The sequence below is a fragment of the Suncus etruscus genome, chromosome 5, assembly GCF_024139225.1.
Source record: "Suncus etruscus isolate mSunEtr1 chromosome 5, mSunEtr1.pri.cur, whole genome shotgun sequence".
In the NCBI taxonomy this organism is placed as follows: domain Eukaryota; kingdom Metazoa; phylum Chordata; class Mammalia; order Eulipotyphla; family Soricidae; genus Suncus; species Suncus etruscus.
The window spans coordinates 97,563,540-97,588,272 of record NC_064852.1 but is presented as its reverse complement, the minus strand read 5'-3'; the positions used below and the strand labels follow the sequence as shown (position 1 = coordinate 97,588,272).

The window sequence follows — 24,733 nt, the reverse complement described above, 5'->3', positions numbered from 1 at the left end:
AAGATATCAATGAAATCCAGATAGGAAAGGAAGAAGTCAAGCTCTTGCTGTTTGCAGTTGACATGATACTTTACCTAGAAAACCCTAGAGTATCTACCAAAAAGCTTCTAGAAACAATAGACCCATATAGCAAGGTGGCAGGCTACAAAATTAACACACCAAAATCAATGGCCTTTCTATACACTAATAGTAATAAGGAAGAAATGGACATTAAGAAAATAACCCCATTCACAATAGTGCCACAGAAACTCAAATATCTTGGAATCAACTTGACTAAAAATGTGAAGGACCTATACAAAGAAAACAATAAAACTCTGCTTCAAGAAATGAGAGAGGACATGCGGAAATGGAAGCGCATACCCTGCTCATAGATTGGCAGGATTAACATCATCAAAATGGCAATACTCCCCAAAGCATTGAACAGATTTAATGTGATCCTTCTAAAGATACCCATGACATTCTTCAAAGAAGTGGATCAGGCACTTTTGAAATTCATTTGGAGCAATAAACACCCTAGAATAGCTAAAGCAATCATCAGGAATAAGAATATGGGAGGAATTATTTTCCCCAACTTTAACCTGTACTACAAAGCAATAGTTATCAAAATATCATGGTATTGGTATAAAGACATGCCCTCAGATTAGTGGAATAGGCTTGACTACTCAGAGAATGTTCTCCAGACATACAATCACCTAATTTTTGATAAAGGAGCAAGAAATCTTAAATGGAGGAAAGAAAGCCTCTTCAACAAGTGGTGTTGGCACAACTAGCTAGCCACTTGCAAAAAATTTAACTTAAACCCCCAGCTAACATCTTGTACAAAGATTAAATCCAAATGGATGAAAGACCTCGATATCAGACCTGAAACCATAAGATACATAGAACAACACATAGGTAAAACACTCCAGGACATTGAGACTAAAGGCATCTTCAAAGAGGAAACTGCACTCTCCAAGCAAGTGAAAGCAGATATTAACAGATGGGAAAATATTAAACTGAGAAGCTTCTGCACCTCAAAAAAAAAATAGTGCCCAGGATACAAGAGCCCCCACTGAGTGGGAGAAAATATTCACCCAATACCCATCAGACAAGGGTCTAATCTCCAAAATATACAAGGCACTGACAGAACTTTATAAGGAAAAAACATCTAATCCCATCAAAAAATGGGGAGAAGAAATGGACAGACACTTAGACAAAGAATAAATACAAATGACCAAAAGACACATGAAAAAATGCTCCACATCACTAATCATCAGGGAGATGCAAATCAAAACAATTATGAGGTACCACCTCACACCCCAGAGATTGGCATACATCACAAAGAATGAGAACACGCAGTGTTGGCGGGGATGTGGAGAGAAAGAAACTCTTATCCACTGCTTATGGGAATGCCATCTAGTTCAACCTTTATGGAAAGCAATATGGAGATTCCTCCAAAAACTGGAAATCGAGCTCCCATATGACCCAGCTATACCACTCCTAGGAATATACCCTAGGAACACAAAAATACAATACAAAAATTCCTTCCTGACACCTATATTCATCGCAGTACTTTTTTCCATAGCAAGACTCTGGAAACAGCCAAGATGCCCTTCAACAGATGAATGACTAAAGAAACTGTGGTACTTATACACAATGGAATATTATGCAGCTGTAAGAATATGATGAAGTCATGAAATTTTCCTATACATGGATGTACATGGAATGTATTATGCTGAGTGAAATAAGTCAGAGAGAGAGAGAAAGACACAAAATGGTCTCACTCATCTATGGGTTTTTAAGAAAAATGAAAAAAATTCTTGCAATAACAACTTTCAGACACAAAAGAGAAAAAAGCTGGAAGTTCCAGCTCACCTCATGAAGCTCACCACAAAGAGTGATGAGTTTAGTTAGAGAAATAGCAACATTCTGAACTGTGCTAATAATGAGAATGTATGAGGGAAATGGAAAGTCTGTCTAGAGTACAGGCGAGGGTTGGATGGGGAGGAGAGAGTTTGGGACATTGGTGATGGGAATGTTGCACTGGTGATGGGTGGTGTTCTTTACATGACTGAAACCCAAACACAATCATGTATGTAATAAAGTTGTTTAAATAAAAAGGAAAGACCAGGGAAAACAGGTCAGGATTGAATTAGTTCTCTGAGCTGGAATTTTCCAAGCTGAATGATATGATTAACTGGGGTTATTAAACTGACCAATCTGCTGTCTATATTTTGTATGTTTTTATTAAGACCATATAGTACATTTGCTTTCCTTTTCCCTTTGGTAGCTTTTGACCTTGAATGGCCGACTTGGATAAGACAGACATCTATTCACCTTTCTTTTTTTTTTTTTTTTTGGTTTTTGGGCCACACCCATTTGACGCTCAGGGGTTACTCCTAGCTATGCGCTCAGAAGTCGCTCCTGGCTTGGGGGACCATATGGGACGCCGGGGGATCGAACCACGGTCCGTCCTAGGCTAGCGCAGGCAAGGCAGGCACCTTACCTCTAGCACCACCGCCCGGCCCCAATCTATTCACCTTTCTATCTGAAAGTAGAGTCCTGTGAATATTTCCTTGATGGTAAAAGCAAAGACACACCATCAATTTATTTGAACATTTTTAGCTTTCCCAGGCCCTACCTGATTACTGTCACAGTAAAGCAGACAACATAGATGCTTAAAGTAATGCTAACCTGCCAATAAAACCAGGCTTGCTCTGGAAAAAACTCAGTCTGTGTCAGGAAGTTTCTAGAAAAGATCTGGGGACAATCCGACTGTGTGAAGTTTTAGGAATGGCTCTATAGATCCAATGCTATCATTACTCTTGGTTTGTGGTTTTTAATATAAAGGCAAATTCCTTTAAAGGTGAATGTCTTTATATCTTTAATATAAAGGCAAAGGAATTCTTTGTTATCAAAACATAAAAATAAGTGAGTTTCTCATAAGTATGCAATGGTATAATATAAATATTCAAAGAGCAGTGAGTAATCCCTGTATACCTATCTAACCTTGCTAGTTTTCCCCATCCCCATGCCTAACACTGAACTTAAAGAGCCTTTACAGAACATGCCTGCTGACATCTTTATTCTGAAATCATTGGAGGACAGCCTGGGATGTAGGGAGAAATATTCTAGGACTGTTTTTTCCAATCTATCACTGAGGCTAGAACCTTCCAGCTCACCCTATCTAAACAGAGCTTATGAGCAACATAAAAGGCTGATGAAAGAATTAGTATGAACTAAGTTGGTAAGGGGGAGCACAGACATCTTCTAGACCCTTAAGCAGATACCCACCTTTTCCTAGAAAGTAGAGGAAAGTTATGGAACAAGCACACTCAGCATTGCACTTTGAAGAGAAAAAGACTTAGCTAAAGATGAAAACAGAGTGGATATTCCAGGCACAGAAGAACATAGACAAGGCCCAGACTTGAAGTAACACAGCAGGTTTAACACTGAAAGATGTCCAGTCACTCTGGGGGAAAGTGGGTGGAGCTGCTGAAGGGTGTGACTGGTCGATACCTCAAAGCCATTTTGTCCTGAACACTGAGGACTTGGGACCTTATCCCCAGGGTAATGGAATCTAATAATTAATAACTAATAGGGAGTAAACGCTTTAAGGCAAGAGAAAAATATGGTCACATTTATATTTAGGATAACATTTATTTACTTTTCACATTTATGCTTTAAAAATAAATATTCTTATAAGAGACGGGACTTCAGCACTCATTCACAGTGGCTATTTCTAGTTTAGGAAGAAGAGTATAATCCCCAGAGACCAGCAGCTGTGGGACCTTCATTTGGTAAGGACTTGGCACAGATAATTCCTCTCATAGCCAGGTACACTGGCCAGAGTGATCAACAAATACTGAGCCTGTGTACCATAAGACATCCAAGCCAATGTGGTCTACAATCATGTCACTGGAGAAGTGACAGTTTTCTTGGTTTTATTGGATTTGCATTTCCTCTATAGAAATTTCCATTCAGATTCCTATTTTGTTTTTCACAGTATAAGAAAGAGACAGAGGGGCCAGAGTGATAGCACAGCGGTAGGACATTTTCCTTGCATGCGGCTGACCCAGGACAGACCTGGGTTCGATTTTTGGTGTCCCATATGGTACCCAAGACAGGAGCGATTTCTGAGAAAATAGCCAAAAGTAACCCCTGAGTGTCACCCGATATGGCCAAAAAACAACAGAGACAGACAGACAGACAGACAGACAGACAGACAGACAGACAGACAGACAGAGACAGAGGGACAGAGGGAGAGACAGAGAGAGAAAGAGAGAGCGAGAGAGAGAGGAGAGAGAGATGATAATGGTGAAGGAAAAAGAGTGTACAGTGATTCTTATGGGACATATAAATAACCCTTCTTCAGAGTCACAACTAAGATGGAGAATCAAAGAATTACTCTTAAAAAAAATAGGCTTTAACACCAAAGTTCTTCCCAACTCTTTTGTCAATAGCATAATTCTTTTATTACCATAAAGCCCAACATACTGACATATTTCAAAATTTGGTTCTTTTAGAAATTTGGGTGTATTTTAAAATCATTGAGTGATCATTTATTGTAAATTAATTCATAATTAATTAACCCATTCCTAGAACTAATTTGCAAATATCAGTCATTGTTACTCTTAGGTGAGAGGGAGAGAAATGGGCCACCGCATAGTTTTCATGGGCTACCCTTTAGCTATGTGCTCAAGGATCACACTTGGCAGTGCTTGTAAGATCAGTGGGGGCCAGAGAGAATTGAACTAATATCAGCCACATGCAAGGAAAGTGTATTATGTCTCCCTCCCCATCATTATTCTTTAGAAGTAAACATAAAAATCATTCAAGGGACTTACAATCAAGGGAGAGGGAAGATGGCATATAAAACAAGTCCTTGGCAGTTGGAAGAAGTTAGCCAATAAGGAATCATGACATGTCATAAAATATTAGAGAAGGCAACTGCATTTGGGAGTATGGGAAGGATATTAGGAATGGGGAAAGATGGACTGCCAGAGAAAGGACAGTTATTATATAAGAACATATAAATAAAAATTTAAATTTAAAAAATTTTTTAAAAGAACCTATAAATAAAAATGCTTTAAAGCTTAATATTAAACTACTATTAAAATCCAATATTAAGAGTTTTAGGGTTTTTCTAACATGTCTAGAAAAATGATTTCTTAGATCAGATTATAAATTTCCACTAGTAAGTAAAAATGGTATCTGATCTACGTGTCCAAAATAATAAATGAAGGAAACCTAAACTGAGACAAGATTCTTATAATCATTGTTTTACTCTCTACCCACTCCTCCATAGTTTATATTTTTAGTATATAAGCTGTGGGATACTAGGGAAATGAAGAAATTAGTTGTTCTTATCTTGAGCCGGTCCTTCTGGCCCGCATCTCTGGGAATTATTTCAATGTCTTTAATTTTTCTTAAAACCCATAGATGAGTGAGACTATTCTGTGTCTTTCTCTCTCCCTCTGACTAATTTCACTCAGCATAATATATTCCATGTACATTCATGTAAAGAAAATTTCATGACTTCATCTTTCCTGATGGCTGCAAGATATGAAGCTCACCACAAAGAGTGGTGAGTGCAGTTAGAGAAATAACTATGCTGAGAACTATCATAATGTCAGTGAGTGAGGGATATCAGTGAGTGAGTGATGTAGAAAGCCTGTCTAGAATACAGGCAGGGGTGGGATGGGGAAGGAAGAGATGGGGGCATTGGTGATGGGAAGTTGCACAGGTGAAGAAGGGGGGTGGTCTTATTGTGACTAAAATCCAACTACAATTATGCTTATAATCACTGTGTTTAAATAAATTTTTAAGAAAAACATAAAAAAAGAAATTAATTGTTCTGAAAAAAGATAAAGGCAGTATATTTCTATATTAAACAAGCCTTCCACGGTAGGGTTTGTGGTTATCAGTGCAAATAGAATTGTGTTCTTATCAATCCAAGTTTAAAGAGTTCACTATATATTACTTTAACGATGTATTTAATACACTTGTACCCATTTTTGTCACACACATACCAATAAACCTACAGATATACACAACTGCAAGAGAATTGATGCAAAATAGCTCTGCTAGAAATAACATAGCAATCAAGAATCATCTGTATTATATAGAATATGAAATTATTAATACATTCTGAAAGTACCTATATAAGCACTATAGTAATATTTCTTACATCTGAGAATAGTATTTAGTGATCCAAAATATAAAAAGACAGATTTTCAAATGATGGTTCTCAAAAGCATAGAGAGGATAAACCACTTACCTTGAGAATGGCACAAGAAACAAGAATTTTATGATGGCAAGGAAAGGGGTTTTACAAACTTTTCCAGGTTCAGCTTTCCTCGGTATAAAGCACTGAGCAGAACTCAAGCTTTTTAAAAAAACATTATCTGTTTGTTTAAGGGTCAATGCCCCAAAGGCCAGTCTAAACGCAGTTCAGTGACATCTGAGAAAAAGTTGAATATACTAAAAGCAATAACCCCAGACTGAACTTAGGAAGCCCTCTGAAAGCACTACTGGAGGTAAAAGGGAGACCCTGACAGCCATCTATTGACAAAGCATGATTCTGGCTGTTTCCAACTCCTCTGTCTGTGTGTCTATATTTGTCAAGTTATCTTAAGAAGATATATATAAGAAGATATATAAGAAGCCTTCGACCACCCCCAATTACCTACCTTTACACTTCGCTGCTGAATTTGAAAGGTGACTCGCAGAAAGTCCCTAGATTGTAAGGCCCTGAAGTTCGTGACCCTGGCTCAGCATTTCCTGGAGATAGATAACCTGCAAGAACACACGAAACAGCCTTTTGCTTGAAACTCTGAGTGCTCGGATGACCTTTACACCCTTGTTTGAGCAATCAGTAATTTCAGGCTCTACCGTCAGTGAGGTAAATTAGAGACTAATGATTCTTAAAAGGTTCTAATTAAAATAGCACATGTAATTCCTCCAATGGCTTTGTGTTGCCCACATCTAATTAATCTCTTCCCATCTGTTAATTTTTCTATTTTCTTAAAATACCCCCTTTTAAAAATATCTTCTTTGCCTGAATTAACCTCATCCCAAGTGAACTTTACTATAATTTTTAGTGATGAATATTTAATTCAGCTTTGGGCAAGTTTTTTTAATCATTTGGACATATAAAGAGTTTTCTGTAAGTCTATATTTGGTCTTCTTCATAACTTTAGGGTTTGAATGTTATCATTGATTCTGTTCTTTCGTCAAGAAACTGAAACTTAGGAAGGTTGAATAATCTACCCAAAGTCTTACAACTCACAGGTTGGGGATCTGTGCTCTTGAATACCCTATACAAGCCTCTTCCCACCTATTTAGTTTGTTTGCTTGTTTGTTTTTGGGCCACACCTGGTGATGCTCAGGGGTTACTCCTCGATATGCGCTCAGATATCGCTTCAGGCTTGGGGGACCATATGGGATGCCGGGGATAGAACCTTGGTCCGTCCTAGGTTAGCCCTGTGCAAAGCAAACACCCTACCACTGAGCCACGGCTCCGGCTCACCACCTAATTTTCTTTTTTTTTTTTTTTCTTCCCCGCCCCTCCACCTAATTTTCTAAAGTGTGGTTCACAGGTCTGTGCTTCTCAGTTTATAGAAAATAGGATTGAATTAGACAATAAAATACCATTTTCTTTTTTTTTTCTTTTTTTTTTTTTAATGTAATTTTTATTTTGATCATAGTGGCTTATATATTGTTGACAATAATATTTTAGGTATATATTTACATAAAATCCGGGAATATTCCCATCCCTAAATTGTCCTCCCTACACCTCCGTTTTTGTCCTACCTCCCTTTTCCTCTTCCCTCTCCCCCAGGGCGTCTAGAATATGTGGTCCCCTCTGTATCTAACCTACTACTTAGTAGTCTTGCATCAGTTTGGTCTTGATGTCTCCCTGATTTCCCCCTCTAAGTGGGGGCAGGGCTAGCTAGTTCAAGTTGCGTGGTTTTGCCTGAAAAGGTGAAAATATATAAACTGGGGGTAAAAGTCTAATACCCCGAAGATGGGCAGAATCCTTCTAGAGGTTCTCATCATCGATTTGGGAAATGAGTGAGAGAAAGAATGTGAAACACTCCACCAGTACCAAAAAAAGTGTCAAATATCCAGTGAGGACTCCAGCTATATCGATAAGCACCACTAAAGACAGATAAACAAAATAAAACAAAACAAACAAAAACCAAAAACAACAAAAAAAAAAAACACGCCGTGGTCTTGAAATAAGAAACCTGGCGTAGCCCCTCTCGAAAGAAAAGGAAGAGAGAAAAGAAGAAAAGTAAATAAATAAATAAATAAATAAGGATATCTGGGGACAACGATTTCAATAATCACATCCAAACAGAGAAATCGACCAAAATAGCTAGGTAAATAAAAATAATAATAACAATAATAAATGAAGGTAATATATATATACATATACATATACATATATATATAAATGTCCAAGGTTTTGTGTTTTTTTTCTTTTTTTTTTTCCCCTTCTGCCCTGGCACAGTAAATATTGGGGTCATTCGAAAAGGAATTCACTTGCCCTATGCGATATGGGGTTTCTCCGTCCTTGGAGTATACTGTCATGGGATCAACTCTAGTCTTTGTTCAGGATCATTACTCTCCCGGTGGTGGGTTTTTTTATTTATTTATTTTTTTTTTTGGTGTGTGGAAGACTTCTGCTCTGTCCAGGGTGATGCAATCAGAGCTCTGTGTTTAGAGGTCTCAGTATCCGTACAGATCCTGAGATGGGACTTATGGTGAAGTCAGTCTTTGTGACTCTAGAGGTTCTGTTACCTCAGTGCCATTTCAATCCGTCTTCTGTGGTTGGTGATCTTAGTCTTTGCCCTGAACCTAGGATGGCATCTAGGATAGCGTCTTTCTTTGTGCTTCCAGAAGCCCCTTTCCGTTACAATTGTCTCTGTCGGACCTTTGGGACTGAGGATCATGCTTATTGTGCAGGTCTTAGTTCAAACCCTAGACTAGGGCTTTTTTATTGGTCCCAAGATGTATACAGTCTGGTCGTGGTTCTCGTATCCAGTCATCTGTAAAACACAATCTTGGCTTTTGGACCTACCAAAGGGTGCCACGTCTTCTGGTTTTGTCTTGTCGTTGGCTGGTGAGGTAGGCTAAACTGCTCTGAGGTCAAGTTGTTCACATTTTCCTCATTGTCGGGATATCGTGTTTAGGCTGGCCCTTGTTGTTGACCCTGCAGTACTAATGCTGTCCCAGATGGAGTTTGTTTCTTGCAGCTGTTGTGAAGAGCTGTGCCGTTTCTATGTCTGGGATCCAGGGTTCAAGGTTGGTTGAGTGGTGTCTAATCACCTGAGGTCTAAGTTGATTCCACATGACATATTTTCAAGGTAGGAGATAACCCTGTATTGTAAACAACTATGAGTTCCTATCTTTAGTAGATAAGCTCTCTTTTTTTTATATATGTAAGATTTCCCCTTTATTTAGTGTGCCTTTGCAGAGGGAAGTGGTGCTCCATTATACTGTCGGTGTATTTGGATTGGACAGAGTGGGTAACAAAATAGGTCGCATACCCAAAAACGATTTAAAAAAAAAAAAAGAAATAAAAGTGTATGTGCCCACAAATATATATGTAGGGCAAACATTTAAAAAAAAAAAAAGAGAGAGAGATAAAATGAGTTAGCGAAATTTTTAAAGGACCAAAGTGGTGCAAGAGACTACTTTACATTTGGAGGAGAACATGTAAAGAGGTGGTGTATTACAGGTCTTATGCCTATGTTGAAAGTACAGTTTTTTCCCGTTGTCTTTTGGATTTTTCTTGTGGTGTGTGGGTTCCCAGGCATCTTCCAATCACTCCCCCCTGACCTTCTTCATATTGGTAAAAATTTGCGGCAGGGAATTCTTGGAGGAGTTCTTGCATTGGGGATACTATTGGACCTAAGTCCGGTTTCAGGAAACAGTCCACGTTAGGGGGAGATGGTAGGGAGGGCCTCGTAGCATGAGTCTTCAGGGAAGTTGGCTGTCTTTTCTTGCAGGAGATGAGGTGTGGGATTGGCTGGGTGTCCCCTCGCCTGGTTGCTGGGTACTGGTTCGTTGGGTAGGAGGTCGATCTTGATGCCTAAGAGATTAAGGACTGAGGGTGGAGAGTTTTAATATGGTGGGAGATCTGGATGGGATTGAGGGGTGATGGGATAGTTGGATTTCCGGGGGGGGGGGAAGGGGAAGGTATAAGGGAGGGGTATGAAGGAAGAGAAAAGAGAAAATACCGTAGAAAGGGAGAAGAGAAAGGGGAAAAAGTAAAGAGAAGAATAGAAGAGAAAAAAAAGAAAAAAAAGAAAAAAGTAGCGAGAAGAAAGGAGAGAGTAGCAAGGGAATGCTGGTTTGGTTGAATGTGTTCGATGACTAGAGCCTGTAGTTTAGGTCTGTACGTCGTCACACGTACTGCTTTGGTGGTCTGACTGGTCCCGTGCTTCAATTCCTAAAAGAAGGTTTAACCTAGAAATAAAGTCTATGTTAAAGAGTTTTCTCGTGGCCATCTCGTCTTGCAAACAAGGTATGGTATCTCGTGTGGTATCCCGAGTTGCCATCTTAGTTTGTCCGCCCTTTGTATCTAAGGGTGCCTGTGGACAGAAAAGCTGAGAGGTTATTTAAAATGTAGCAAGGTAAAGGAATTAAAACGTAGTGTTATGGTATATTACCATTGCAGTCCGTGATTTCCTGTGGTGTTCTATACTTGTGTTCCTGTTTACGATCTCTAAGGGATTATTGTGAGCTTTTGTTGTGGGGGTCTGATTACGTACCTGTTCTCTCTATGTTGCTGTTTCTGTTGTTGCTGTTTTCTTTGTGGTATAATGAGCCGTCAAGAGTTTGCGTTGTTCCTTTTTCATGTATTTTGGACACTGCTCCCACGTATATGTTGACTATTACAGTGTTCAGAGTTTCTACCCTGTTAAACCCTGTTGTATGATTGTTAGGTATTAGTTGTGTGTAAAATATATGTTCTAGGTGTTTCAGAATAGTGCTACCATTCTGTGTTTTTCTTTTGTCTTCTGACTTACTTCGTTTAACATAACATGATCTAGGTCCATCCATGTTGCTGCAAAGTCTGTGATTGTATCATTTCTAACTGCCATGTAATATTCCATTGTGTATATGTACCACATCTTTTTTTTTTTTTTTTTTTTTTTTAAAAAATAAGGCACATTTATTTTGATACGGTAATTTTAAAATAGAAAGCCCCCTTCGTGGAACATCTGTATTCAAATGAGTTGTGTAAAAAGATAACTTGGGGTACCGAAAACAGGTACCCATGGAATTGCTTCTACGATTTAGTGACAATGGAATAAATTGCACCTATCCCACATTGTCAAGTAATGAAAATATTTCTCTTTTTCTATTCGTTAGTGATTCAAAATCTGTTATTTCTGGAAATACTTACAAAGGATAGGAAGGGGCAAGTGGTATAATAGAAAAATTAAGCTATGCCTATCATCATGGTGATGGATTGCACTTTTCCATGTATTTCAACTCATACATTTTTCTAATGTGTATGCAAGATTGCAATCATTTTGGCCATTAGCTATTTATTATCTACCAGTTTTTCATTTCGTTTTAGTAAATATGGGATATTTTAAAAAGCAATGAAGGATCAGCAACATGACTACTTAGAATAATCTCTTTACAACCTCCAACACAGATATAATTAGTTAGCATTTAACCTGAGATACAATCTGTTGAATGGTTGTCTTTATTCATTTCTTCATCTGTTGCATCAATTCATACTGATGGTTGTTGTTCATGGAGGAACTTTAAAAGAAAAAGAACAACTGGCTTATAGCATGGCTTTTTGTTTTGTTTTCCTTACTACTGTTCAAAAAGAAACCAAAGAATTCCTGTTAATCACAGTAGCCAGAAGCTAAAATAATGTGCTTCCTTATTGCACGTCAAACCAAGAAGTATCTAAAGCCAATGCTTCCCAATCCAGATGTGAAAGCCGGGTTCACCTCAACCGGATTCGGAATGTGCTGATTTCCATGGGATTCAAGCTGATCTCACTTATATTTCGGGCGTCGGAAGGTGAATACATCAAGGATAATGATGAAGGTATGAGACTTTCAACGGTAAACTTGCTAAAAAGTGTCTGGACCAAGATCTTTCCCTTGGAGGTGGAACACAATAGGCCTGTGTCTTTGCTAGAGAAGTGGCAGTCAAACCCCTTCCTATGCAGGATCAAGGCTGCTTCATCGGGGTGCTGGCCATCTACCTTTGGCTGTATTGTCCTCAGATTAACAATGTGAATGTCACAAGGCAAAGATGAGCTTAACGGAAAGAATCCTTCCAGCAGCTGAAGGGTAGGCATGTAGTTTTTCTCTATCATTGGAAAGATGGGATGATTCAGGAAAAAATTAGTCAGATGGCTTAGTAGAGAAGGATAACTGACTGGATGCTTTTCTTCATTCATATTCACAGCAGTTCTTTTTTCTAGTAGAATTCGAAACAAACTTTCTGTAATCTTGTTATCAAGGACCCCCTGTTCAAGGCCACGGTTATCATCTTGCATGAGTCTTCGATCCATGATAACTTCAATCTGACCACTCATCAAACTCGAAACACCTAAGGACTGAGCAGAGTGCAGAGTCAGGCGGTGCTCTGCATCCTGGATATAGGCCATTGTAGTCATTGGATATACATTTGCTTGAAGAGGCAACTTGCTCATTGTCATTCTAGGCTGAATCTGGTATCCATTTAGGTCAGTATAAAATCTGTTTTGACTATTTATGCCCGAAGAAATTTTCATTGCAATCTCATAGTTAGATTTCTTCCGAATGTCCACAGTATTAGATATTTCCACAGACTGTCCTTCTATCCCCTTTATGTGGTACAGGCGAACTCTATGTGTGATATGTTCAAAAAAGCAAGTTATGTCTGAAAAAATCCTTCCATGTTGCACTCTGACCAGGGGTGGTGTTCGGTACTCATAAGGCTTGGCTTCCCCATCAGGTAAGAAGAGGTAGGCACCACTTTTGTCTCTTTTACTTGTAGTTCCATACCATGAAAATTGTACTCTTACATGATGATGTTTGCCTTCTTCTTTATTTATCATTTCCTCCATAAGCCCGGATTGGTTAAATCGAAGTTTAATAAAGGAGTTCTCCAGAGTGATATCTTCTTTAGCACTTTTCATATTTTTTATGCTGAAAATTCCTGTATCTTTTATATTAGCACTATTATATAAGGCATATTCAGCTAAATGTGGATTTGAACTTGTTGATTCCAAAATTTTATAGACTTTCAAACCAAATGGTGGTAATTTTGCTAGAAAAGAAACCTCATAGGCTGCTTCTGATGGAGTATTTGCTTTGTCCCAAACTGCACTAACTTGAGTTTCCACAGGTCTTCCCGACATAGAAGACACTTGGAACTTGGAGGAACTCACAGAGATAGACACCACCGAATTTCGTTCTTGTTCTGAAGGATTAAAGACCACAAGATGCCCAGGCAGGTACTGTATCTAAAATTCCCAATGGCAAGCTCCTTAGACACTTCACAACACAGCTGATGATGAAGACTTGTAAATCAATGGTACAGGTGCCGTGGTTCGCCATTTAGAGATATAATTTTTTGCTGTGGCTGAAAATCTTGATTCTCTTGTTTGAAATCCATTTCTGGGTCATTATGAGAATGAGGCACCACAAAGACTTGAAGGGGAGAGTCCTTCCATTCATTTTCATCATAGCTAATGTCAAATCCTTGCTTCCAAACTCCGCCATCTGGATTGTCAAAAGGAATTATATTGTAAACATTCATCATCTGCACTTCTTGGTTCTGACTTTTGCTCTGTGTAGCAAACAGGCACTCTGCAGGGTCCACTATGAGGCCCATCTCCTTTGATGGCAGAGGTAGGGCACCAGCCCCTTGACTGAAGTTGCCCTGCAAACTTTTCGGATTGTCTTCCACAGACTCACTCAAATTGATCACTGAGTCTCTAATGTTTGAGATGATCTCATTATTCTCAGCTAGCAAACGCTCTAAATGGTCTATTTTTTGTTGCAACATTGAGAGCTGGACCTGCGGGAAGGCGCCCTCGCGGCGCGGGCTGTCGGGCCGGTCCAGGTGGCCGCGGTCCAGCATGAGGTAGAGCGAGAAGACCACCACGCAGAAGATCGCGCTGCCGAACACCGTCAGCTGCCGGCTCAGCTTCATCGCGGCGGCGCGGCCGGGCGGCCGGGGTCCGCTCGGGGCTCGGCTCGGCTCGGCTCGGCTCGGTCGGCCCGCCTCGCTCTCGCCCTCCTCCCGCTCTCCCTCCCTCCCGCCCTCCTCCCGCTCTCCCTCCCTCCCGCCCTCCTCCCGCTCTCCCTCCCTCCCGCCCTCCTCCCGCTCTCCCTCCCTCCCGCCCTCCGCCTCTCCTTCCCTCCCTCCCTCCGCCTCTCCCTCCCTCCCTCCCCTATGTACCACATCTTAATGATCCATTCATCCGTTGTTGGACATCTAGGTTGGTTCCAAGATTTGGCTATTATACTGAGTGCTGCAATAAATAGTGGGGTGCATACGTATTTTGGAATGAATGTCCTTCCATCTTGTGGATATATGCCTAGGAGAGCAATTGCTGGGTCAAATGGCAGCTCAATTCTGAGTTCTTTGAGCACTCTCCAGACTTTCCTCCATAGGTGTTGGACTAGGGGGCATTCCCACCAGCAGTGGATGAGAGTTCCTTTCATACCGCATCCCCGCCAACAAAGGTTGTTTCCATTATTTTTGATGTGAGCCATCCTCACTGGTGTAAGGTGGTATCTCATTGTTGTCTTGATTTGGATCTCCCTGATGATGAGTGAAGGTGAGCATGTTTTCATGTGTTTGTTGGCCATCCTTCTGTCTTCCTCAGAGAAGTGTCTATTCATTTCATCTCCCCATTTTTTTATGGCTTTATTTGGTTTTGGGGGGCTCAGCTTTCTGAGTGCTTTGTATGTTCTAGATATCAGCCCTTTATCTGATATGTCGAGTGAAAAGATTTTTTCCCATTCTGTTAACTGTCTTCTTGCATTAAGTAGGGTTTCTTTTGCCATGCAGAAGCTTTTAAGTTTAATGTAGTCCCATTTGTTTATATTTGATGCTAATGTTCTTGCCATTGGTGCTCCATTCTCAAAGACCTTTTTGATGTATAGGTCTTCGAGTGTTCTACCTATTTTATTCTCGATAAACTTTATAGATTCAGGTCTGATTTCAAGGTCTTTGATCCATTTTGAGTTAACTTTTGTATAAGGGGTGAGGTATGGGTCAATCTTCACTTTCGTACATGTGGTTTTCCAGTTGTACCAACACCATTTGTTGAATAGACTTCCTTTGTTCCATTTCAGGTTCTTACCTCTTTTATCAAATATTAGTTGGCTGTATATCTTGGGGTTTATGTCTGGGAATTCTGTTCTGACCCACTGGTCTGAAGTCCTGTCTCTGTTCCAGTACCATGCTGTTTTGACTACTATGGCTTTATAGTATAGTTTCAAGTTAGGTAAGGAGATGCCTCCCAGCTTTTTGTTTTTCAGTATGTTTTTGGCTATCCTGGGTCTTTTGTGGTTCCAGATAAATTTTATGATTGATTGTTCTATTTCTTTAAAGAATGGTGTCTGGATTTGGATAGGGATTGCATTAAATCTATATAGTAGTTTGGGTAGGATAGTCATTTTGACTATGTTAATTCTACCTATCCATGAGCATGGGATGTTTTTCCAATTCTTTAGATCGTCTTCAATTTCTTTCTGAAGCATTTTGAAGTTTCCCTGGTATAGGTCTTTCACTTCCCTTGTAAGGTTGATTCCTAGGTACCTGATATTTTTTGATACTATTTTAAATGGTATTGTGTTTTTAATCTCTCTCTCCTCGATTTCGTTGTTTGTATATAGAAATGCTACTGTCTTTTGTGTATTGACTTTGTATCCAGCCACTTTGCTGTATTGGTTAATTGTTTCTAGGAGTTTTACTGTGGACTCTTTAGGATTTTCGATGTATATCATCATATCATCTGCGAATAGAGATAGCTTGTGTTCCTCTTTCCCAATTTGGATTCCTTTGATTCCCTTCTCTTGTCGGATTGCTATTGCTAGGACTTCTAGGGTTATATAGAATAAGAGTGGAGAGAGTGGACAGCCTTGTCTAGTTCCTGACCTTAATGGAAATGCTTCTAGTTTCTCGCCATTAAGTATAATGTTGGCTGTAGGCTTTTCATAGATAGCTGTGACTATCTTGAGGAAGGTTCCTTCTAACCCTATTTTGCTGAGTGTCGTTAACATGAAAGGGTGTTGGATCTTGTCAAATGCCTTCTCTGCATCGATTGATATGATCATGTGGTTTTTGTTTTTCTTGTTGTTGATGTGATGTATAATGTTGATTGATTTGCGTATGTTGAACCAACCTTGCATTCCTGGTATAAATCCCACTTGGTCATGATGTATGATCTTTTTGATGAAGTGCTGGATTCGGTTTGCTAATATTTTGTTGAGTATCTTTGCATCTATGTTCATTAGTGAGATTGGTCTGTAGTTTTCTTTCTTGGTGGTATCTTTGCCATCTTTGGGAATGAGTGTGATATTTGCCTCATAGAAGGAGTTAGGGAGGATTCCTGTTTTTTCTATGGCTTGGAAGAGCCTATGGAAAAGTGGTAGTAAATCTTCCCGGAATGTTTGGTAGAATTCACCTGTAAATCCATCTGGGCCTGGGCTTTTGTTCTTAGGGAGTTTTTTAATTACATCTTCAATTTCCTCTGAGGTGATTGGTCTGTTTAGGCTTTCTAGTTCTTCCTTTTCCAGTCTTGGAAGAGGGTGTTTGTCCAAGAATCTGTCAATTTCTTCTGGGTTCTCTATCTTAGCTGAGTATAGTTGTTCATAATATGATCTTATGATATGTTGTATTTCTTGAGGTTCTGTTGTAATCTCTCCCCTTTCATTTGTGATCCTACTGATTTGGGTATTTTCCCTCTTCTTTTTGGTGAGTTTTGCCAGTGGTTTGTCTATCTTGTTTATTTTTTCGAAAAACCAACTCCTGGTTTCATTGATTTTTTGTATTGTTTTTTTAGTTTCTATGTTGTTTATTTCTGCTCTGGTTTTTATTATTTCTTGCCTTCTGGTTGTGGTTGGATTTCTCTGTTGCTGTTGTTCCAATTCTTTGAGGTGATCTTTTAAACTGTTGGTTTTGTTATTTTCTTGTTTCTTGACATAGGCCTGTATCGCTATGAGTTTCCCCCTAATTACTGCTTTTGCTGTGTCCCATAAATTTTGACATGTTGTCTCTTCATTGTCATTTGTCTCAAGGAATCTTTTTATTTCTTCCTTGAGTTGTTCTTTGATCCAGCTGTTGTTGAGCAGCATGTTGTTTAATCTCCAGGTATTGGTTTTTCTCCATTTTTTTCTTCTTGACATCGATTTTGAGTTCTGTTGCATAGTGATCTGAAAGGGTACTTCTAATGATCCTTACCTTTGTGGTCTTATATAGGTTGGTTTTGTATCCCAAGACATGGTCTATTCTGGAGAAGGTTCCATGTGGGCTCGAGAAGAATGTGTATTCTGCTTTCTGGGGATGGAGGGCTCTATATAAGTCTATTAGCCCCAAATCTTCTAATTTTTCATTTAGAGCTCTTATTTCTTTGCTATTTTTCTGTTTGGTGGATCTGTCCAGTGGTGATAGTGGAGTATTGAGGTCCCCTACTATTATCACATTTCCCTTCATGTGTTTCTCCAGGTTTACGAGCAGTTGCCTCACATATTTTGCTGACTCTACATTGGGTGCATAGATATTGACCAGGGTTAGTGTTTCTTGATCTAATGTTCCCCTGATCAGTATGTAGTGACCCTCTTTATCTCTGACCACTTTCTTGAGGTTGAATGCAATTTGGTCTGATATAAGAATGGCTGTCCCTGCTCTTTTTTGTTTTCCATTGGCCTGAATAATTACTTTCCATCCTTTGATTCTAAGCCTATGCTTGTCCTGTAGCTGTAGGTGTGTTTCTTGTAGGCAACAGAAGTCCGGTTTATTTTTCCTAATCCAGTTCTCTACTATGTGTCTTTTAATTGGAGAGTTTAGTCCATTAACATTTAGGGAGATTATTGAGAGAGAGGACTGTTGTGCAGTTGTGTTGTGTAGGGTGGCTTTTGTTACAATCGGGGGTTTGGATTGTGTAGTTCATCTCTGAGTAGGTCGTTTAGGATCGGCTTTGTTTGCACAAATAGCTCTAGTTCGGTCTTGTTTGAAAATGTTTTCAGTCTGTTCTCCCATATGAATGATAATTTTGCCGGGTATTGGACTCTAGGTTGGAAGTTTCTTTCATTCAGTCGTTTAAATATGTCATTCCACTGTCTCCTTGCTTGAATTATTTCGATTGGGAGATCTGGTTTGATTCTTATGTCCCTACCTTTGTACTTGAGGTTTTTTTTCTCTCTTATTGCCTTAAGAAGTTCCTCTTTCTCTTTGTTTTTTGCCATTTGGATTACTATATGTCTTGGTGTAGGTTTATTAGGATCTATCTTACTAGGAACTCTCTTGATTTCCTGGAATTGCCCTGAAGTTTCATTCCAAAGGGTGGGGAAGTTCTCTGCTATTATCTCTCTGACTACTTGTTCTTCCCCTTTCCCTATTTCCTCCCCTTCTGGTATACCCACGATTCTTAGATTGTTTCTTTTGTCCTTGTTCATTAGGTACTGGACTTTTCCTTCCAGTGTTTTGCCTTTTATTTCTTTGTTGGTTTCTTGGTCATTTTTTGTTTGCAGTTTTCCTTCGAGTTCTTCGATGTGTTTCTCCAACTCTGTGTTTCTGCTAGTAAGGCTTGTTACTTTGTCTGTTAATTCCTTCACTTCTTTTTGAATGAACTCTCTCATACTCTTTAACATTTCTTCTTTAATTTGGGTGATTCGTTCCTCCATAGATATCTTATACTCAGTAGCTAAAGTTTCTCTCATTTCTTTTATTAGTTCTTGTGTTTCCTTCCTCATTGCTGCTTTTAGGTCACTTTCCCACAAATCTGTGCGTTTTGGCGGACTTGGAAATTTGTTCGGGTTTGTCTCCGTATCTTCAGATCTTAGGGTTCTCTTTGATTTACCCATATTTCCTTGTGTTATTGGTGTGCTTTGGAGAGCTGTTTCTTCCAATTTCAGTCTGTTTTGATCCCCTGTGGTGTGGGAATGGGTCCCCTCCCTGAGGGTGGATCTAGTGGTACTGTTGGGTGGGCTTGCCCCGGTTTGGCTCCTCTTGTGCTCTTTTTGTGGCCTGATTCGTTGCTTTGCCCTATTGTTGTCAGCTATTTCTGGGAGGCAGGAAATACCCGACGGGGGGGCGGGCACGTTCACGCTGTCCGCGTGGGTGAGCAGAACTTCCCTACCTTCCTGTGGGCAAAGGACCCCCAGCAGGAGGAAGGCAGCTGGTCGCACGGTCGGGGCGGGCGGGAGAGACTTCCTTACCCTCCCGGGAGCAAGGGAACCCCAGCAGGAGGCAGACAGCCGGTCCCACGGTCGGAGCGGGTGGGTGGGATTTTCTTACCTTCCCTGGGGCAAGGGAACCCCCGCAGGAGGAAGGGAGTCGTTCGCGCGGTCGGGGAAGGCGGGAGGGACTTCCTTACCTTCCCGGGGGCAAGGGAGCCCCAGCAGGAGGAAGGCAGCCGGTCGCAGGGTCGGGGCGGGTGGAAGGGACTTCCTTACTTTCCCAGGGCAAGGGAACCCCAGCAGGAGGCTGGCAGCCGGTCGCGCGATCGGGGCGGGTGGGAGGGACTTCCTTACTTTCCCGGGGCAAGGGAACCCCAGCCGGAGGAAGGCAGGCGTTCGCACTGTCAGGGCGGGCGGGAGGGACTTCCTTACCTTCCCAGGGCAAGGGAACCCCAGCCGCAGGGAGGCCGGCGTTCGCGCGGTCGGGGCGGGCGGGAGGGACTTCCTTACCTTCCCGGGGGCAAGGGAACCCCAGTCGCAGGGAGGCCGGCGTTTGCGCGGTCGGGGCGGGCGGGAGGGACTTCCTTACCTTCCCAGGGCAAGGGAACCCCAGCCGCCAGGAGGCCGGCGTTCGCTCGGTCGGGGCGGGCGGGAGGGACTTCCTTACCTTCCCGGGGGCAAGGGAACCCCAGCCGCAGGGAGGCCGGCGTTTGCGCGGTCGGGGGCGGGCGGGAGGGACTTCCTTACCTTCCCAGGGCAAGGGAACCCCAGCCGCAGGGAGGCCGGCGTTCGCGCGGTCGGGGCGGGCGGGAGGGACTTCCTTACCTTCCCGGGGGCAAGGGAACCCCAGCCGCAGGGAGGCCGGCGTTCGCGCGGTCGGGGCGGGCGGGAGGGACTTCCTTACCTTCCCAGGGCAAGGGAACCCCAGCCACAGGGAGGCCGGCGTTCGCGTGGTCGGGGCGGGCGGGAGGGACTTCCTTACCTTCCCAGGGCAAGGGAACCCCAGCCGCAGGGAGGCCGGCGTTCGCTCGGTCGGGGCGGGCGGGAGGGAGCAATACCATTTTCTTAAATTGAAATTTTTCTACCATAAGTTTTTCTTTTATATTAAGCATTCGCTATTATTTATCTCTATGACATTCTAACCATAAAAGTTTATAACTTAATTCAAACTTTGTATGTATAAGTAAAAATTTTAATATGCCAATGTTAAGAAAGGAGGATGTATAGGTGTTTTTTTTCTAATTTTAATAGATTGAGATAATTTTTCAATAAAATGTTTAAAGATACAATTTTATTTTATTATAAATGGAGTCAGTTAGGCTAAAACCAAGGGGTTAGCAAGATGTGTCAAATTTTCCAAAGTGGATCTAGAGGTAAATCCATTTCCTTGATTTTTACAGCTTCTAAAGCCTACTTACATTTCTTGGTTAGTGACTAGCTTCCAACATCTTCAAATCATCAATAAAAGGTAGAGTTGTTTTTAAATTACAATCCACTTTTCAACTCTCATCTCTGTTTCTCACTAGAGCTGTAAAAATTTTTTAGTTTTAAGAAACTAGTATATACTTACCTGGCAGGGGCGATACCATGATCACGAAGGTGGTTTCCCCAGGGCGAGGCTCACCCATTGCACTCCGGGTGTGCTGACCCCTGCGATTTCCCCAAATGTGGGAAACTCGACTGTGTAATTTGTGGTAGTGGGGGACTGCGTGCGCGCTCTCCCCTGGGAAAAAAAAAAAGAAACTAGTATAATGTGTTGACTCCAATGGTTCCATCTTAAGGTCCTATCTTAACTTGACTTCCCCCTGCAAAGTGTTCTTGGCCTTGTAGATAACACAGTCATAGGTTCTAGAATGAAGACAAGCACTTTTGGGAGGAAGGACTATATGTTGTGTATCATATAAAAGGGAAGGAGTAGAAGATGATATATAATGTACACAGCTTGATAAATTTAAGCATAACTTAAGTACTTGTTCAATAATACTTAAAACTTTTTCATATAAATTACTTTATTTAAAGGCCATATATCATATAGTTGACATAATTTAATATAATACTTTTGTTTCCAGGGAAGTGTAAGTGAAATGATTTTAAAAAAAGAAAGAAAAAAAAAAAGAAAAGAGTAAAGAAACAAGTAAACTTGTGAAAATTATTGTATCTCTCAATGAGATCATTAAGTCATTGTCAGAAGGCTTACTTCTTGTTGCTAGGTGACTTTTGTTTCTGAACATTAGGTGGCTTCAGATATACGTTGGCATCTAAATTGGTACGTCCTATTTGGAATGACAGTATTAAACCATATTGGAGTTGCCCAGGAAATCTAAACACTATTGCTAATATTATAGCTTTCGTGGGGCATGTTTTCAGCCACCAGGGCTTCTGGAAGTATGTATTCACTCTAAAATGATTTGGTGATGTCAGCTCAAATACCAGCATACTTGGAGTTTTGGTCAGATTAATGCTTCTAGAGTGAGCCATAGATGAAGGTGAAGCAGGGCCAATGACAAAATGGAAATCGTGACAGGTACAGCATTCATGATTTTGGTAGGGCAGGGACCTGGCTCACCATCCTCTCCCACGATTAATAGCTTTCAGCTGTGTGGCTAATGTACCGCATTTTCTGGCGTATAAGACACCCTCCTAATTTTGCAGTTAAAGCATAGGTTTAGGTCTATATTCGCAGTATCAGACAGAACGTTCCTGTGCTGCAACTGTATGTACCACAGTGAGCCAATCACAACAAGCAAAGGTCCAAAGGTTATACTGTAATAGATTTCCTCTCTGACCCTAGCCTATCTGAGCTGGCTTCTTACAGTGTAGAGTCGGGTCCAGAACATTGTCTAATTTGCATGCATCAAAAGCCTGCTTGGATTGGCTGAGTTAGAGAGGCAGTCCGAGCAGCCTTGCAGTGATTGGTGCAGGATCAAGTTGGAAAATTAGTTTTGTGGCAATATTCAGACAATTTTCATTTAGCGGCATATTGAAACATTTTTCGGGATATACTCGGAATATAAGACGACCCCCGATCTTCGGTTGACATTTTTTTGTTTCAAAAGTCATCTTATACACCGGAAAATACGGTACCCATAATTTTTCACAGCTTGATTTACATGTCTTTTGAGAACAGAGTGAGTCTATGGAGCTACTCAAATGTAGACTGCATTTATAAATGTGGCTTTGTATCAATATTTTAATTAAAATATTTATAAAGTCACCATGATTACAAAATTAATCATAATTGGGTTTTAGGATTACAATATTTCAACGCCAATTCCTTCACCAAAATCTACTTTCCTCCACCAGTGTCTCTTCATTTCTCCCCCCACTCACTTGTCTACATTTTTGAGAGGCACTTTTTTAATAACTTTTGATACTATAGTTTACAGTACAGGGAGGTTATGACAAGAATCCTATATCTGCCAAAATTAGTGCATTTCTAATTTAGTCTTACATATATAGAAAAGACTAGGGGAAACATATAAAAGTAAGTTATTATCTGATTGTGTGAATATGATTGAATTATACTTCCTCCTAATGCCTTCCTATATTTTCTAAATTGTGTACAAAGATCTTTTTGTAAAATAAAAATTTTTAAATAGAAAGAATAAAATATATGACACAAGTAAGTCATGCCCATTAAGGTGCTTACTAAACAAGTGTACTAATCATGAACTTTTAAAAAATATCCAGAAGTTATGTCTGATTCTCAAATATTAACATTTGACTCAGTCTGCATATTTTCACTGAAATTTCTGCTTGAAAATATGGTTTCTTTAATAGGCATCTTAAGAAGAGTTTCTGAGGATTCAATTCTTTGTCTGCATTATAGTCTTGGTTAATTCTCACACAGACTAGCCCAGTATAATGTTGCCTAAAGATAATAAAGATCCTACACATTGGTATGATTTGGTTGTTTAACCTGGAGTGAGTACCAGCACACTCTGGACCTCTACTTCAGACTCTTCTTCCAAACTTTAACCAAAGCTTTAATCTAAGCAGCCTTCTAGTTCTTAAACATTCAATACTTGCTATATTTGCTTTGAATGCTACCAAGCCTAATGATAGCATGTAGTAAGCATTCATTTTATTTATTAATCCCATTCTGTTTAATCCAGTAAAACATTATCAAAGAGCTGTTAACTCAACTTCCACTGAAGCAAATTATAACCCAACTGGAATCACTGAAGTAAGAAGTCATCAATCTCCAGACCTGCAGCAAGAGACTTTAAAAAACAATTTAAACTCCTCTGAGACCCCACTTTAAATACAAGTGTAGTTGGCTAAAGTCCCATATAATCAATCAGTATGTTGGAGTGAAGTAGATTTCATGCAATATTTATGCATATTATTTCACTGAAACTTGTCCAAAATTGATTATCAGTCTTAATGTTTTATTACATAAGTAAATGATAGCTATCAAAAATTAAAGGAGTAGAGAATTATTTGGGATCTGTTGAATAATCTCAATTCTACAAATCTTGAATTTTAGAATACCATTAAAAGTTGTATTTCTGAAAAAACTGGAATGCTAATCTTATTGATAAATTTTTTTCAGTATCAAAATTTTATACCAGGGGGCTGGAGAGATAGCATGGAGGTAAGGTGTTTGCCTTTCATGCAGAAGGTCGGTGGTTTGAATCTCGCATCACATATGGTCCCCCGAGCATGCCAGGAGTGATTTCTGAGTGTAGAGCCAGGAGTAACCCCTGAGTGCTACCGGGTGTGACCCAAAAACAAAACAAAACAAAAAAAATTTTATACCAGGTTTGGAGATTATGCCACCACTACCCAACTAGGTGGGACTGTTCCCAGAAAACAACATCACCTTCAGCCATTGGAAAACTCACCTGAAAGAGGGAGCACACACCATATTATAAGCACACTAATAATCCTCTTTAAAAAAAAAAGTGGGGCCACAGATGTGGGAACTCTTCTCCCTAACAAAAAAAATCATAAGACTGTAAAAGGCCTCTAGATAATAAAGTTTAGGTATTAGAATGCAAATGGTTTGTAAAATGCACCCAGGAAAGAATAATATAGTAGGAAAGAATAGAATAATCAATATCTGCTAACTGAAAATGTGCCAGGCAAATATAAAGTAAGACTTTAGGGTATTTTGTTTGTTTTTTATTTGAGGTTACACCTGGCAGCACTCAGGGGTTACTCTTTGTTCTCCATTCAAAAATCATTCCTGGCAGGCTCAACGTACCAAAGGGAATACCGGAGATCAAACCGGTTTCAGCCATGTGCAAAGCAAATGCCCTACCTGCTATGCTATCACTCCGGCTCCTGTTTAGGGTCTTTTAAATGTAGGGTCTAAATGGGAAAAATAGTATAGGAAACTGTCAGGACTTTACTCTATATTTTAA

The 24,733-nt window shown here is 40.2% G+C and overlaps 1 protein-coding gene and 1 non-coding gene across 2 annotated transcripts; one reads left to right on the top strand and one right to left on the bottom strand.

The window, feature by feature from the left end:
* Positions 1 to 11,373: 11,373 nt before the first annotated feature.
* On the bottom strand, positions 11,374 to 14,170 carry LOC126008639 (alpha-mannosidase 2-like). Its single transcript, XM_049772882.1, has 3 exons — positions 13,550 to 14,170; positions 13,512 to 13,518; positions 11,374 to 13,474 (listed from the first exon to the last, which is right to left on the bottom strand). Exons 1-3 carry the CDS (start codon positions 14,164 to 14,166, stop codon positions 11,963 to 11,965), a joined length of 2,136 nt encoding a protein of 711 aa, XP_049628839.1. The 5' UTR covers positions 14,167 to 14,170; the 3' UTR covers positions 11,374 to 11,962.
* Positions 14,171 to 20,926: 6,756 nt separating this feature from the next.
* On the top strand, positions 20,927 to 21,090 carry LOC126010650 (U1 spliceosomal RNA). Its single transcript, XR_007496668.1, has one exon. It is a non-coding gene; the product is annotated as a U1 spliceosomal RNA (small nuclear RNA).
* The last annotated feature ends 3,643 nt before the right edge of the window (positions 21,091 to 24,733 follow it).

What these genes read in the sequence shown, in the direction of transcription:
- LOC126008639 (XM_049772882.1), bottom strand. Translation starts at nt 14,166, where the DNA reads ATGAAGCTGAGCCGGCAGCTGACGGTGTTCGGCAGCGCGATCTTCTGC.